The sequence below is a fragment of the Papio anubis genome, chromosome 6 (genome assembly GCF_008728515.1).
Source record: "Papio anubis isolate 15944 chromosome 6, Panubis1.0, whole genome shotgun sequence".
Lineage (NCBI taxonomy): Eukaryota > Metazoa > Chordata > Mammalia > Primates > Cercopithecidae > Papio > Papio anubis.
The window spans coordinates 124,475,101-124,489,848 of record NC_044981.1 but is presented as its reverse complement, the minus strand read 5'-3'; the positions used below and the strand labels follow the sequence as shown (position 1 = coordinate 124,489,848).

General features: G+C 40.0%; 1 protein-coding gene across 3 annotated transcripts in view; it reads left to right on the top strand.

The window, feature by feature from the left end:
- ARFGEF3 (ARFGEF family member 3) overlaps positions 1-14,748 on the top strand; it is a 185,491-nt gene that overhangs the window by 145,457 nt on the left and 25,286 nt on the right. For all 3 annotated transcript variants that reach the window (XM_003898113.5, XM_009205990.2, XM_017958286.2), the window contains 6 exons: positions 2,039-2,183; positions 3,493-3,615; positions 6,147-6,250; positions 8,536-8,680; positions 11,654-11,782; positions 14,120-14,296. In XM_003898113.5, coding sequence (XP_003898162.2) covers positions 2,039-2,183; positions 3,493-3,615; positions 6,147-6,250; positions 8,536-8,680; positions 11,654-11,782; positions 14,120-14,296 — 823 coding nt within the window. The remainder of the gene's footprint in view (positions 1-2,038; positions 2,184-3,492; positions 3,616-6,146; positions 6,251-8,535; positions 8,681-11,653; positions 11,783-14,119; positions 14,297-14,748) is intronic.

The window sequence follows — 14,748 nt, the reverse complement described above, 5'->3', positions numbered from 1 at the left end:
ATAAAGCAGGAAGGAATACTTCCAAACCCATTTTATGAGTTCTCGTTTCTGTGATACCAAAGCCACAAGAAGGAAAACTATAGACCAACATTCTTTATGAAATTAGACAAAAAATTCCTTTAAAAATTATTGGCCAGGCACAGTGGCTCACACCTGTAATCCCTGCATTTTGGGAGGCCACAGCAGAAGGTTTGCTTGAGTCTAGGAGTTTGAGACCATGCTGGGCAACATAGTGAGACCCCCATCTCTACAAAAAAAAAAAAAAAATACATATAGCTGGGTATGGTGATGCATGCCTGTAGTCCCAGCTGCTCAGGAGGCTGAGGTGGGAAGATTCCTTGAACCCAGTAAGTTGAGACTGCAGTGAGCCATGATCACATGCCACTACATTCTAGCCTGGGCAACAGAGTGAGACCCTGTCTCAAAAAAAAAAAAAAAAAAAAAAAAGGCAAAATAAATGCTGTAATATATAAAGAAAGAAGATTAAACATTGTGGCATATGGAATTCATCCCAGCAATGTCAGATTGGTTTAACAGCTCAAAGTCAATTAGTAGACTAAAAGATTAAAACCACACGATCATCTTGATATAGACAAAACATTTAACAAAATTCATCACCCATTTTTGACAAAACCTTTTAAGAAAAGAGGAATTAGAGGTATTTCCTCCATGAAATAAGGGGCATCTTTGAGAATCCCACATCTAACATCAACTTAATAATGAAAGACTGAGTGTTTTTCTCTTGTAATCAGTAATAAGACAAGGATTTCTGTCTTCTCTATTTCTGCTCAACTTTAACTTTTACTCATTGTATAAAGAAATTAAAGACATCAAGGTTTGAAACGAAAAGTAAAGCTATTTTAGTTCACAGACAACATGCGGTTATATATAGAACATTATATGGGATTTACAAAAAAATTCTAGTCGAGCAAGGTCACTGCATACAAGATCAACATACTAAAATTGATTGAATTTATATATATGAGAAATAAATTATCCAAAGATAAGTCCATTCAAAACATCAAATATGATAAAATATTTATGAATAAATTTAGCAAAAGAAGCTCAAGACCTGTACACAAAAGCTACAAAACATTGCTGAGAGAAATTAAAGATTCAAATAAATATGAGATATACCATATTCATGGATTGAAAGACTCAATATTTTTAAAACAGCAAATTTCCCCAAATTGATGTATAGATTCAATGAAATTCTGATTAAAATCCCAGTAGACCTTTTTGAAGACATTGTCAAAGTAATTCTCAAATTTATATGAAACTGCAAAGAATATAATAGAGAAAACAAACTTGAAAAAGAAGACAAATTTTGAAAATTTACACTACCTGATTTCAAAATTTCAGTAATCAACACAATGTGGTATTGGTTTGAAGACAGACCTATAGTTCTGAAGAGTAAAGAAATAAATTCTCATGTTTATAATCAATTGATTTTTGACAAAGATACTGTTGCAATTCAATCATGAGAGGGGATATTTTCAGCAAATTGTGCTTGAATGTATGTGATAAAAATAAACTTACACCTTTACTTCTCACCATATTTAAAAAAGTTCAAAATGGGTCATGATGTGATCCATTAAAAGAAAAATGGATGAATTGGACTTCACCAAAATTAAGAACTTTTAATTTTCAAAAGACACCATTAAAAAACAAAACTTTTAAAAAGCCCAAAGTTGTGGAAAAATATTTGCAAATTGTATCTTGGGAATATATAAGGAACTCTAAATACAAGCAAACAAAAAAGAAAATAAGAAGACATGAACCCAATTTTTTAAAACAACAAAATATTTGACTAATAAGATGTGAAAAGTTGCTTAGTAGCATTAGTCATTAGCGAAATGCAAATTAATACAATAAAGCAGATTATTCAGAATATTTTTGAGTGAGTTGTCTATTCTGGTTTTTCCTTTTCACTAAAATTAACTCCAAAATAGGGGACAGAGAACTATATCACCCTTCCCAGAAATTATGCTCCTTTTAAGGAGAGGACTTTAAGTGCCCCTTGCTTTGCATCTGCCAGGTTGTGACATCCATTGGTGAGCTGGTTGAAGTGTGTTCCACGCAGATCCAGTCCGGATGGAGACCCTTGTTCAGCGCTCTGGAAACAGTGCACGGCGGGAACAAGTCGGAGGTGAAGGAGTACCTGGTTGGTGACTACTCCATGGGTAAGAATGTTTGGATGATTCTTGCTATTCAGCATTAACTCTCTGTGCCAAGTTTCATGCTATGAAAAAAAAAAAACCAGTTGAACAATAGGGAAGACAGATTGTCAGCCATGTTTTATCAGCAGGAAAGAATGTGGTGTAGCAGGAACATGAGTTCTGAGTTCTGCCAGCAGGCTGAGAGCCCTGAGCATTGTCAGGCCCTGTTCTTGCTGACAATTGGGCAATAAGGCTGAGAGATTTCTGTTGTTTCACTTATGCATTGCTGTGTTGAGTTCATTTCTAAAGCCAAAAAGAAAAATGTTATCCATTTGCTGGTAAGAAGCAGAAAAGTATCATAACACAGAGTAACCAGAATTAGGGAGATTCAGTCTGCTGGAAATGGATGGGTACCCACAAAGCATGCCCAGGGCCCAGGAGTGTTGTCTCAGAGGTTCCCAAAACCACCCCTAAACTCAGAAACCCACGAGAAGGATTCATGGGACCCAGCATATTATGTTGAGATTTATTACACAGTTCATGACTAAGTTTTAGCAATGGAGGAAGGACACAGACAGAGTCTGGAGGAATCTACGCACCAGCCTCCCTGTGCTCTCACCCTCCCAGGAGGGATCACGCACAACACATTCTTCCGCCAGCAGTGAAAACACAGCAACATGTTTGCAATGTTTCTGCCCGTGGAAGCCCATTAGAGATCTAGCTGGGGACTGACCACTTATGTACCCCTTGCCTAGCACATACCAAAATCCCAGACTCCCAACAGGAAAGCAGGTGTTCAGCATAAACCATATGGTTTGCATGAACAGTCTAGGCACGGTGAACTACTCTTATCAGTTAACTGTGGCCTGGGAGTACTCTGAGAGCTGAGTTCCCAGACACGAGCTGAAGGCAGTTTTGCAAGCAAGCTTTCTAAAAGGAGAGTGGTCTCAGGCCTTCTGTGCTGTCTTTCTGCATAGATATGAAGAAACTCAGATATGCCACCAAAGGTCTGTCTAAACCTGCCCTGCCATGTCCTGTAGATAATCTACAAATACCTGTGCAGGAGCATTCCAGAGGCCACGTGGTTCCCTGCTCTTTAGACCAGCACATTGCCTCAGCTCAGCACTCACCTCTCTGCTGAGCTGCTCCCCTGCCAGCAGAGCTGAGCACCGCCCTGGAGTCAAGCCAATGATCCAATAAAAAACCCAGGCATCTCCCCAGTAGATCTTTCTCAAGATCTGTCTCAGTGGAAGGTGCTGGGAATATGGGCAACCCTGGCAACCCCGAGGGCAGAAACTTACTTTCTTACAATTCTATAATCTTCCTCCCTTAGGAAAAGGCCAAGCTCCAGTGTTTGATGTATTTGAAGCTTTTCTCAATACCGACAACATCCAGGTCTTTGCTAATGCAGCCACTAGCTACATCATGTGCCTTATGAAGTTTGTCAAAGGACTGGGTAAGCAGAACCCTCTTCTCATGCCTTGTAACTGCCGAGGACCCTTTCCAGGGTGGCTCTGTGGCTGGAGAAAGGGCCCACTGACTGCCTGGAACAAGCACGCATCCTGGGATACAAGCAGATGGTGATGTTGTGTACTCAAAAGCAAAAACTTACTGTGAAAGCAGCTTGAATTTTGTCCAAGGTTGATACTTTTCATTGTGTTCATGGAATATCTTATAGCATATTTTTAATCTATTTATTATTTTATACTAACTATTGTCAAATAATATCAACCTTATATTTTTCCTTTGTAAAAGGTTCTCAGGCTCCAGGTCTAATCACACTCTATGCAAACTCTCAAAATGTTAAGTTTTTTTATAAACCTTTTGGTTTAACTAAGTGTCCCTCCCTTTCATTTCACCCCGGATAAACCTGTGCTATATAAAAATCTCCTATCGCAGGTCATGTTGTATAGTGAGAATCTATTTTGTTAAGGTGTTTCTAAATTAAGTAGAAAATCATCTGGGTAGTTTCTGAAATACACGAGGCTTTCAAGAAGGGGGACTTCTATACTTAGAAAATATATTTTATAATTAAAGCCTGGTGTAGGAGGAATTCTTAACTTTCGCTAAAAAGTTGGGAAATCAAACTCAAGCTGCTAATCATATGACACTGAGAATAGGTTTCTGCGTAAGGCCAATTATTTAATATAATATTGACTAATCTAAGGTTGGAAATCTTAGAGCATTCATACAATTATGGAGGCTGAGAAGTCCCACGATAGACCATCTGCAAGCTGGAAACCAGGAAGCTGATAACATGGCTCAGTTCAAGTTCAAAGGCCCCAGAACGAAGGGCACTGATGGTGTAACTCTTAGTCCAAAGCAAGAGGCCTGAGAACCTGTAGTTCTAAGACAGGAGAAGAAGGGTATCCCAGCTCCAGAGACAGAAACACAGAGAATTCTCTTTTGCTCTGCCTTTTGTTCTCCCTGGGCCTTGGCTGATTAGATGGTGTCTGCCTGCATTGGGTGAGGGTGGAGCTCCCTTATTCAGTCTGATTCAAATGCCAACCTCTTCCAGAACCAACCTCACAGACACACCCAGAAATCATGTTCTACCAGTGATCTGGGTCTCCCCTAATCCAGTCAAGTTGACATCTAAAACCATCATACAGAGGACATCGAAAACAGCCTGTTTTCTTCTGTGAATTATAAGGTGGAGTTATTTGTATGGGGCCTGGGGTCAGTGGAAAAAGCAGAGTCCCCTGTATAGTCATGGTGCCTGTGTCCTGCCTGGCTCCAGGGAGTGCCATCCACATAGACTTGGATGCTTTCAAATACACAGCAGCCACGGTCTAAACCTTTGGGACGCCTGCTGTAATCATGGGTAGGAAATGAATTTATGGTTAATCCCCACCTGCTTGTTTCCACATGAATTTGACCTGGTCTGTTTCTGTATTATAAAATGTGTTCATCTAAGCCAGGAGTTGGCAAGCTGTGGCCCACAGTTTTTATAAGTACAGTTGTATTAAAACATAGCCATGTTCATTCATCGATGGCTGCTTCCATACTACCGTGCAGAGTTGAGCGGTTGCAATAAAGACAGCATGACCTGCAAAGCCTGAAGTAGTTACTCTCCGGCCTTTTGCCAAAAACGTTTGCTAACCCTTGATCGAAAACATAAGAAGTGTTTTCTGTTTTTTTTTAAGGAGAAACATGCCTCTTTCCTTCTGAATTTTAGCTAATGCCTAGTAATTATGTCTGTTTACTCACAGGGGAGGGTTCTAGCTCTTACAATTGTAGACAATTAGAAACAATTACAACACATGAAATGATTTTATTAAATGTATAGAAATAGATTCAAGAAGAAAAATAATAATTCACAATTACCATTCTTATAGAAAACCCCAGATAACCCTCTACAGACATGTCAAATCTCTAGATATGTACAAAAAATAGAAAAATCATGTAAATGCAATTAAGTAGTCTCTGTCCCCAAACCCCAGATGTTTAGACTCTTCCGAGAGACCTCATTTATCATCACCATTTAGTGCCACGCACTGGCAGAGAAAGAAATCCTTTCCCAAATGGAGAGAGGGAAGTGCTTCATTCCAACCCAATCCAGGACTTGTCTCTGGGATTGTCCTCTGTCATCAAAAGTCACTCCATCCAATAGCAGGTCCCAGAAATGTGATTTACCATGTGCCCGTGTACAAAGGAACACCGTCCAGCCGCTAGAAGTACTGTGGTAGAATAGAGAGGAGATGGTGATTGTTTAGTGGAAGGGGGAGTTACTAAACCATATAATCTCAACAAAATGATAGGTAGAGTATGGTCCCAACTGTATTTAACATGTGCACATGCAGCCGGGAGAATGGCCGAAAGGATTTTCCTCAGGGTTGTGCAATTTGGAGTCATTCTTCTCCTTTTCTCCCACTCTCTTTTAGTAGATATTTGGTGCACTAGTGCTATGTGAGTAAACAGGTCTCCTGTTAGAAGAGGGCCTGCAAGGGTAACAGTGTTGGTCTCTGTCCCCCATGCTGGCCCTAGGGGAAGTGGACTGTAAAGAGATTGGAGACTGTGCCCCGGCACCTGGAGCCCCGTCCACAGACCTGTGCCTCCCGGCCCTGGATTACCTCAGGCGCTGCTCTCAGGTAGGGGAATGGTCCAGCTGGGCTCTGAGCCTGGAAACCTGCCTTGGAAGATGCTCCCAAAACACGCGTGGGGGTCTTTTGCTGAAGCCCAAGAGAGACACTTTGCCAGCTGAGGAGCCTGGGGCACAGTTGTGGAGTATACGTTTTTGTCCCTCCTTTTTCCGTGAAGGAAAGAAAATAATGAAAACATACTAGAACACGCAATTGGATGCTGAGGTCTCTGAAACTTCTCCCTCACACTCAGAGGCCCAAACTACCAGAATTTTTATATTTGCATGAGGTTTTAGGGGAAAGGGTCACGAAGTCACAGGAAGTCTTCCTGAGGACACCAAAAAGTGGAGAGCAGGGGTGCAAGCAGTGAAGAGGGACATTAATAAAAGAAAGACATGTTCAGTCAAGATCATCTAGTAGAGGTGGGCAGATCACCTGAGGTCAGGAGTTCAAGAACAGCCTGGACAACATGGTGAAATCCCGTCTCTACTAAAAATACAAAAATCAGCCGGGCGTGGTGGCATGCGCCTGTAATCCCAGCTACTGGGGAGGCTGAGGCAGGAGAATTGCTTCAACCCGGGAGGTGGAGGTTGCGGTGAACTGAGATCATGCCATTGCACTCCGGCCTGGGTGACAAAGCAAGACTCCCTCTCAAAAAAAATTTTTTTAAACTTAGTAAAGAGACAGAATAAAACAGCACTGTCATAGTGAGCAGTGACCATCATTGTGTCCATCCTTCTCTGCCTGACACCATGCCCCCTCCCTGAAGCCGTTTCTCTCTAAGCTTTAGTGACACCCCTCTGTCAATACTTTCTCACCTGTCTTCTCCGGTGGTGTCCCTGGGCCTCTTTGGGGATCTATGTACAACCTCTTCCTGGGTGATAGCATTGAGCCCATGGCTTTAGAAGGGACACACAGCCCTGGCTTCTACATCCAGCTGCCTCCCCCAGGCCCCGTATAATATGACCCCTGCCCGGCTCTTTCCACCCTCACATCTTCCCCTCTCCCTCACAGTGCTACAGCCACGCTGAGCTTCTGCCCTCCCCCAAATACACCTGCTCACTGCTGCGCAGGGCCACCTCTGCTTCCTCCACTGGGACTCTCCCCGGATTCTAAGTGCCACTCTTTATCTCCCAGATCTCATCTGACATGTCACCTCCTCAGAGTGCAGAGCTAGAGGATCTGCCAATTCCTGCCAAGATTCCCCCTATGTGGTCACTTTTTTTTTCTTGGCAGAGTCTTGCTCTGTCGCCCAGGCTGGAGTGCAATGGCGCAATCTCGGCTCACTACAACCTCTGCCTCACAGGCACAAGTGATTCTCCTGCCTCAGCCTCCCAAGTAGCTGGGATTACAGCCATGCAACACCACACCCAGCTAATTTTTGTATCTTTAGTAGAGATGGGGTTTCGCCATGTTGTCCAGGCTGGTCTCGAACTCCAGATCAAAAGTGATCTGCCGGCCTCAGCCTCCCAAAGTGCTGGGATTACAGGAGTGAGCCACCATGCCTGGCCTTCACTATTTCCAGTACCACCTGTTTAGTTTTCCCTGTAGCATTTATGTCTAAAATTTAATTACTTGTGAAAGGACTGTAGTTGGTGAGACCCACCAGGACAGGAGTTTTGTCTGTTTGCTCATAGCCCTGGTTCCTTGAACAATGTGGACAGGGCAGGATTCTAATTCATGAAGACATAAGGGGTCTTTGGAAGTCTGTCCCAGTAACAGAGAGCTCAGGGGTGCCTGGGCGCTAGTCCCAAGACGGGAATACAGAGCCCAGGCCACTCTGCTGGCTCTGCTTCTGAGAGCTTCCTGTCCCCTCCTGGCCCCAGCCTCCTTCATTTCTCCAACTGCTCTTGCCCCTGTGTTTCCTCAGAGGTTGAGTCAAGGGAAGGAGAAATCTGAGTCTGGTATCTCATTTGCCTGTGGACTGTCTTCTCAGTGATCCCCAAAGAACACTTTTTCCCATAGGCAAAAATTCTTGACATGTTTCATGGTTCCCTCCGTAGGTTTATAAACATCTATAAAACTCATATGTAATTAAAATGCTGAATAATTATTCCTAGGATCCTTTTTCCCTCTACTTTTTTGTTGCCGTTGAATGCTATTTCATCTGCTTCATGGGATAAACGCCTCTTTTTAAGCTACCTTTATAAATCCAAATCACGAACAATCAAATTTTCAATGACCCGTTTCCCATCTCCCTTTAGTACTAGTGTATAATTTCATTATTCTTTAAAACCCACAATGCAGCTTTTTCCAACATATAATTGCAGGGTTTTTTTTCTTTTTAAATTTAGTTATTGGCCAAAATCTACAAAATGCCCTTGAAGCCAATATTCCTTAGTGGGAGACTTGCCAGCTTGCCTCGAAGGCTTCAGGAACAGTCAGCCAGCAGTGAGGATGGAATTGAATCAGTCCTGTCTGATTTTGATGATGACACCGGTAAGTTAATTGATTGGACTAAACTAGGTTATTTGCCGTGTTCATATTCCCAGAAGCTTAAGTCATAAATGAAGTACCTTAAGCTTCTGGGAATTGTCTTAGTCCATTTTGCGCTTCTGTAAGAGAATACTTGAGAGTAATAAATAACGGATTTATTTCTTACAGTTCTGGGACTGAGAAGCCAAAAGTTGAGGGGCTTGCCTCTGATGAGGGCCCTCTTACTGTGTCATCCCACAGAGGAAGGGCAAGAGAGCACTCAAGGAGTTCAGGGTGGTGGGGAGAGGAAGGGGGGCCAAACTCATGCTTTGATCAGGAACCCACTCCCAAGATATTAACTCACGTTCATAACAATATTAATCCATTCATGAGGACAGAGCCCTCATGACCTAACCACCTAATTGCCATAATCACTGTTGCATTATGGATAAAGTTTCCAACACATGAATTTTGAGGGATACATTCAAACCATAGCATCCCACTCTGGCCCCCAAAATTCAGGTTCTTCTCACATGCAGAATACATTAATTCCATCCCAATAGTCCCAAAGCCTTAACTTGTTTCAGCAGCACCTCAAGAGTCTCATCTAAATCAGGTACAGTTGAGGCTAAAGACATGATTCATTCCAAAGCAAATTCCTCTCCAGCTGTGGGCCTGTGAAATTAACAAATTGCATGCTTCCAAAATACAATGGTAGGAAGGCATAGGATAGACATTCACATTCTGAAGGGGGAGAAATCGGCAAGACAGGAGTAACATGCCCCAGGTGAGTCCAAAAACACAACAGAGCAGACATTAAATCGTAAGACTCCAGAATACTCTTTTACTGCACTTTCCATGAACATGTGAACTTTGGGGGAAATATTCAAACCATAGCGTAGATCATAAGAATGATCATCTACTTTTGTGGTTATTTTTTGAAATTCTGTCACAATAAGTCTGCTTAAAGTTTCCATGGACTTTCCAAAAACATCACTTTACAATGGATGCCTCTATACCCATCCTTTTAAAATGGATTCCTCTGTCTAAAACTAGTGCAGATTTGCAGATTCCACTTAAGTAGTTTCTCTCAATTCTCTTGACTTTAGCAAATTGGAATGAAGTTCCATTGGTGCCTGGGTATTTAAATTGACTGGTAATTGTCTTTTAGTATCTTTTAGAAAACAAATCATTATATAATTACTTCCTTCAGGACTATTTGGCTAGAGACTGGGGAAATGAAGCCATTACTAAAGAGAGAATCTATTTGTGACTGTTGAAGCTGAAGGTTCATGAAAGGAATGATTTTAAAGAATTTGTTTCAGATTAGGTCCCATGTGATCTCCTGTGAATCAGAGTTCAAACTAGTAACTGTGGATCATTTTCAGATGAATTAACTCATGCTCATGCCTTCTGTCTTCTGTCTCAGAAGACCCTGTCCTGTTCTACATCTAGAATTGGGTATCATACCCTCACATGGGTCTAATTTCTGGGTACAGGTTATTTCAAACTTTTTATAAAAGGACTTTTGAGGGGAAGGTTTTTTGTTTTGTTTTATTTTGGTGTTACAAATTTTGTGGGGGTGGCCAAGAGATTTAAGAATTTTGATGGAGATTATAAACAACAAAATCTCACAAGTTCAGATTAGTTGTGAGGAGTAATTATAGGAAAGAATATCTAATATAGAGAACAATTAAAGTATTGGAAGTTGGCTAGATATTGCCTAATAGAGGTTTTAGTTTAATGATTAGATAAGAACAATTTTTAGCATTTAAACCTCAAACCCAGATAATTATAAGCAGAAGCTTATGTTGTTTATCTATAATACATTCTTTAAAACATTTTTAAATGGTTGTGTCTGTAACGGCGAGCATTCTCTTTCCCATTTGTGCAAATCTTTGATTTTTTTTCTAGGAACCCCATCTTCTAAGGGATACAGTTCAGTCCAGCACTTAAGTTTTCTACATAATCAATGTATCAAGGACTTTAAAGTTATCATTATGTAGACATGGTAAATCAGAACAAACATCAGTAACAGCTTTAAATTCGTTTTATAAAATTAAACAATCCTCAACATTGATACATTCTCAGATATTATTCCTCTGGTTTTCAAAGGCAAATAATTAAATTTTTCCCCTTATGGAAATGTCAAACATATGCAAAACTTGTATATTTTGAATATACAAAATACATATACAGATATACATATGTAGAATATACAGAACTAAACAGAATAATATAATGGACTTATCACGCAGCTTCAACTACTATTAATTTATGGCTAATCTTGGATCATGTATATCTTTACTCTCTCTTCCTCTTTCTCCATATTTTAAGGCAAATCCTCAACATAGCATTTCATCTGTAGATGTTTCAGTGTGTTCTTTAAAGATAACAAACATAAGCACGACACCACTATCACACCTCAAAATCAACCATAATTTATAGTACATTAGAGGTACCAGGGACTGGAGTGAGGAAGAAAGGACAGTAACTGTTTATAGCTCCGGAGTTTCTGTTTGAGATGACAACGTTTTGGAAACAGTGATAGTTGCACAACATTGTTGTCATGAATGCCACTGAATTATACTCATAGAAATGGCTAAAATGGCTTTTTCTGCTCTACATATTTACCACAATAAAATCATTTTTTAAAAAAAGATAGATGAAGGTGATAGAACTGGATGGATATCTTATTTGTTACCGTCAGCTCCCAAGAAACCTGACAGCCATTTCAACGTAGTAGAATTTCCTTACCCTATCACCTTTTTATTAAAGGGGAAGAAGGAGGAAATGTGAGTATTTTCCCCCTTGACTTTGTTAGAACACATAAATTATCATCTGTTCATGTCTATGGCCACTGAAGGCTAACACGCTGGGTGATGGCTCACAGCTGTATAGCACTTGGCAGTTTACATACAATGTTTAATTGGATCTTAGGATGATTATTCATTGTGTCTAACTAGATTTCATACAGGTCTGCTTTTTGGTTTCCAGGTCTGATAGAAGTCTGGATAATCCTGCTGGAGCAGCTGACAGCGGCTGTGTCCAATTGTCCACGGCAGCACCAACCACCGACTTTGGATTTACTCTTTGAGCTGTTGAGAGATGTGACCAAAACACCAGGTAAATATTTCTATGTCCGTCTTTTGGAGGAGTGGTTATACGTATAACTCTTTTCACGAGGGTGTTTCTGCAGGTGTCTGCCTGTTTTCACTGTTTCCTAGAATTAGTACAAAGCTTCACACGTAAGAGATGCTCAATAAATGTTTGTTGAATGGTAGTGATGTTTAAGATATGGCCTGTGTATTGTTTACCTGTCTTCCTAGAAGTCTGGTTACAAGGATTGTGTGGTGGCCAGTTAGTTGGATGTGCAGGAGCTCCACGTTAATCAGATCAAGGCTATAGTATCAGTGTCTCCATGAGCTATTTGGCTTTGCTGTGTTCCATGGTCACAGCCTTCCTTTGAGGCAGGATCTCACAGTCACATACTCTTGGGCCCTGGGCTGTTGGTTGGGCTTACTGGGTCTTGCAGTAATATAAACAAACCACTTGCAACTATATGCAGTATTAAGGTAGCAACACCCCGTTTGTGTAAAGGTCATAGGTGATTAGATTTGGAAAAAGACATTTAGTGCTCGCCTAGTACAAGGCCCCTGAGAGTATAAGAACAGCATGACTTTTAGGAATTTATTTCTTGTTGTGAATTAATCAGTTTTAGTATATACATTTATTCATCCCAATTTCTCAAGATAAAAAAAACTTTTTTATAGAAATTTAAGTATTTTACTAACAATCAGACCCTAAATGAAGCCACTTTCATACTAAGAGGTCTGTACTCACTATAATGAAGACTTGATAATTGATACTGTTTCAAAATCTATAGCAAAGTTTATATTATTTAACAAAAAAACCATACATACTCCCACATGTTAAAAAGTCAAAAGCCTTCCATCAAAGAGTAAGTAGGTATTTTATAGAATTGCAAACTACTATTTCTAAATCTGTTTTACTCATCAGTACCATTTTCTGCTTTCACATTGATTGCCACTAAATGTGTGTGAAGAGCATTTAATCCACTTCTGTTCCTAGGAGCCTGTCATCTAAGGAAATTATCAATAATAAAGACAAAATTGTATATATAAGATGTTTGCTGAAACATCTTGAATGCCAAAAAAATTATGAACACCCTAATTGGGAAGCGGTTAATTGTGGTAAATATTCTGCAGGCATTAAAATTAATATTTGTGAATAATATTTAATGATGTGAATAATTACTTACAAAGCATTATATTAAAATGCACATACTATGGAGTGCAGTCTCAACTATATGAAATTTTATGCAATTATAAATACAAACACACATGCTTTCAAAAAGTCCTGAAAGGAAATACATCAAAATGTGATTATCTCTAGATGAGTTTTTTCTTTTGTATTCTCATGTAATTTCCATATTTATTATAAAATGGATGCTTTGCTTTTGTCATCATAACTTCAAAAACTCATCAACATTTCCATGATGTTGAACAAAGAAGCACAGTGATTTTCATTATAGCGTAGTCTATAAAACAAAAAATTAGAAATACCTTAAATGTTCATCAGTAAAGAAATGGATAAGTAAACTGCTGTATGTAAATACAACAGAAATAGTATGTGGCAATAAAAGTGAGGAATATCCAAATTTGCTGACAAAGAATAATCTCTAACACTTTTGGGGTTTTCTTTGAAATGGAGGTCTTGCCCAGGCTGGAGGAGGTAGTGTGATCATAGCTCACTGCAGTCTCAAATTCCTGGGCTCAAGCGATCCTTCCATCTCAGCCTCCCAAGTTGCCGAGGCTACCAGCACTCTACAATGCCCAGCTAATTTTTTTTTTTTTTTTTTTTTTAGGAGAAGGGATTTCACAATGTTACCCAAGCTAGTCTTAAACTACTGGGCTTAATTAAGCAATCCTCATGACTCAGCCTGCAGAGTAGGTGAGATTACAGGCATGCACTACTGTGGCCAGCTATAACACTATTGTTAAGTAAAAAAAAAAATGAGTATGCAGACCAAAGTTTACATTATCTTATTTATATAAAATAAAAATAAACTCTGTATTTCCCCATGTAGTTAGATTTCATAAATATATGATTTCAAAGGGTATTTTCTTATACACACATGTGTATTTGTGTGTTTACATTTGGGTCCTAGGAGTTGAGCAGGTGATATTTTAGCTTTACCAGCAATATTTTTGAATGTTTTAGGAGTATATTCACATATTGCTCACATAACTAAAACCCTGCAGAAACAAAAAGGAAAAATGCCACTGAAGACCATATATTCCCCCATCAGCAGTAAATTCTTTTTCCCTGCACTTTCTCAGCAAATGTAGGGATCCTTCAAAAGAGAGCAACAATGCCAGGTGGAGGCAAAGAGCTTCCCTTTTATTACAGGTTGTTGCTATGCTGACTTTTCTTTTTCAGGACCAGGGTTTGGCATCTATGCAGTGGTTCACCTCCTGCTTCCTGTGATGTCCCTTTGGCTCCGCCGTAGCCATAAAGACCATTCCTACTGGGATGTGGCCTCTGCCAATTTCAAGCATGCTATTGGTCTGTCCTGTGAGCTGGTGGTGGAGCACATTCAAAGCTTTCTACATTCAGGTATCTGAAGTGCCAGAGCAGTTCATTCTGGGTATTTCTTTGGTAGACAGCACCGTCAGCTAAAACGGCATAGTAAATACCTTATGCAAATACTAATGCAGGGTTTTTGCCCTGGGAATTATTAAAATAGAACAATATGGTCAGTGTCAGCCTTCTAATAGATTTTCAAAGAGAAAATTCATACCCATGTGTCTTCTACAAAATTTTCAAACCAAATGCTCAAAATATATGTGTGGTGGAAAACAAAGTGCCAAATAAGAGGTCTGGGGTACCTGTGCATTAGGAGAAGGGAGGCAAATTCAAGTATATAATAAATAAAAAAGAAGCAATATCCCTGTAGCCTGTGGGGGGTTAGGGGGTATATCCTGTCACCCTGCTTCATCTGGGGAGGCTAAATGGAGGAGGCAGGGTTTTAGAAAAGGCTTCCACTGTGAGCAAGAAGTAGCTTAACA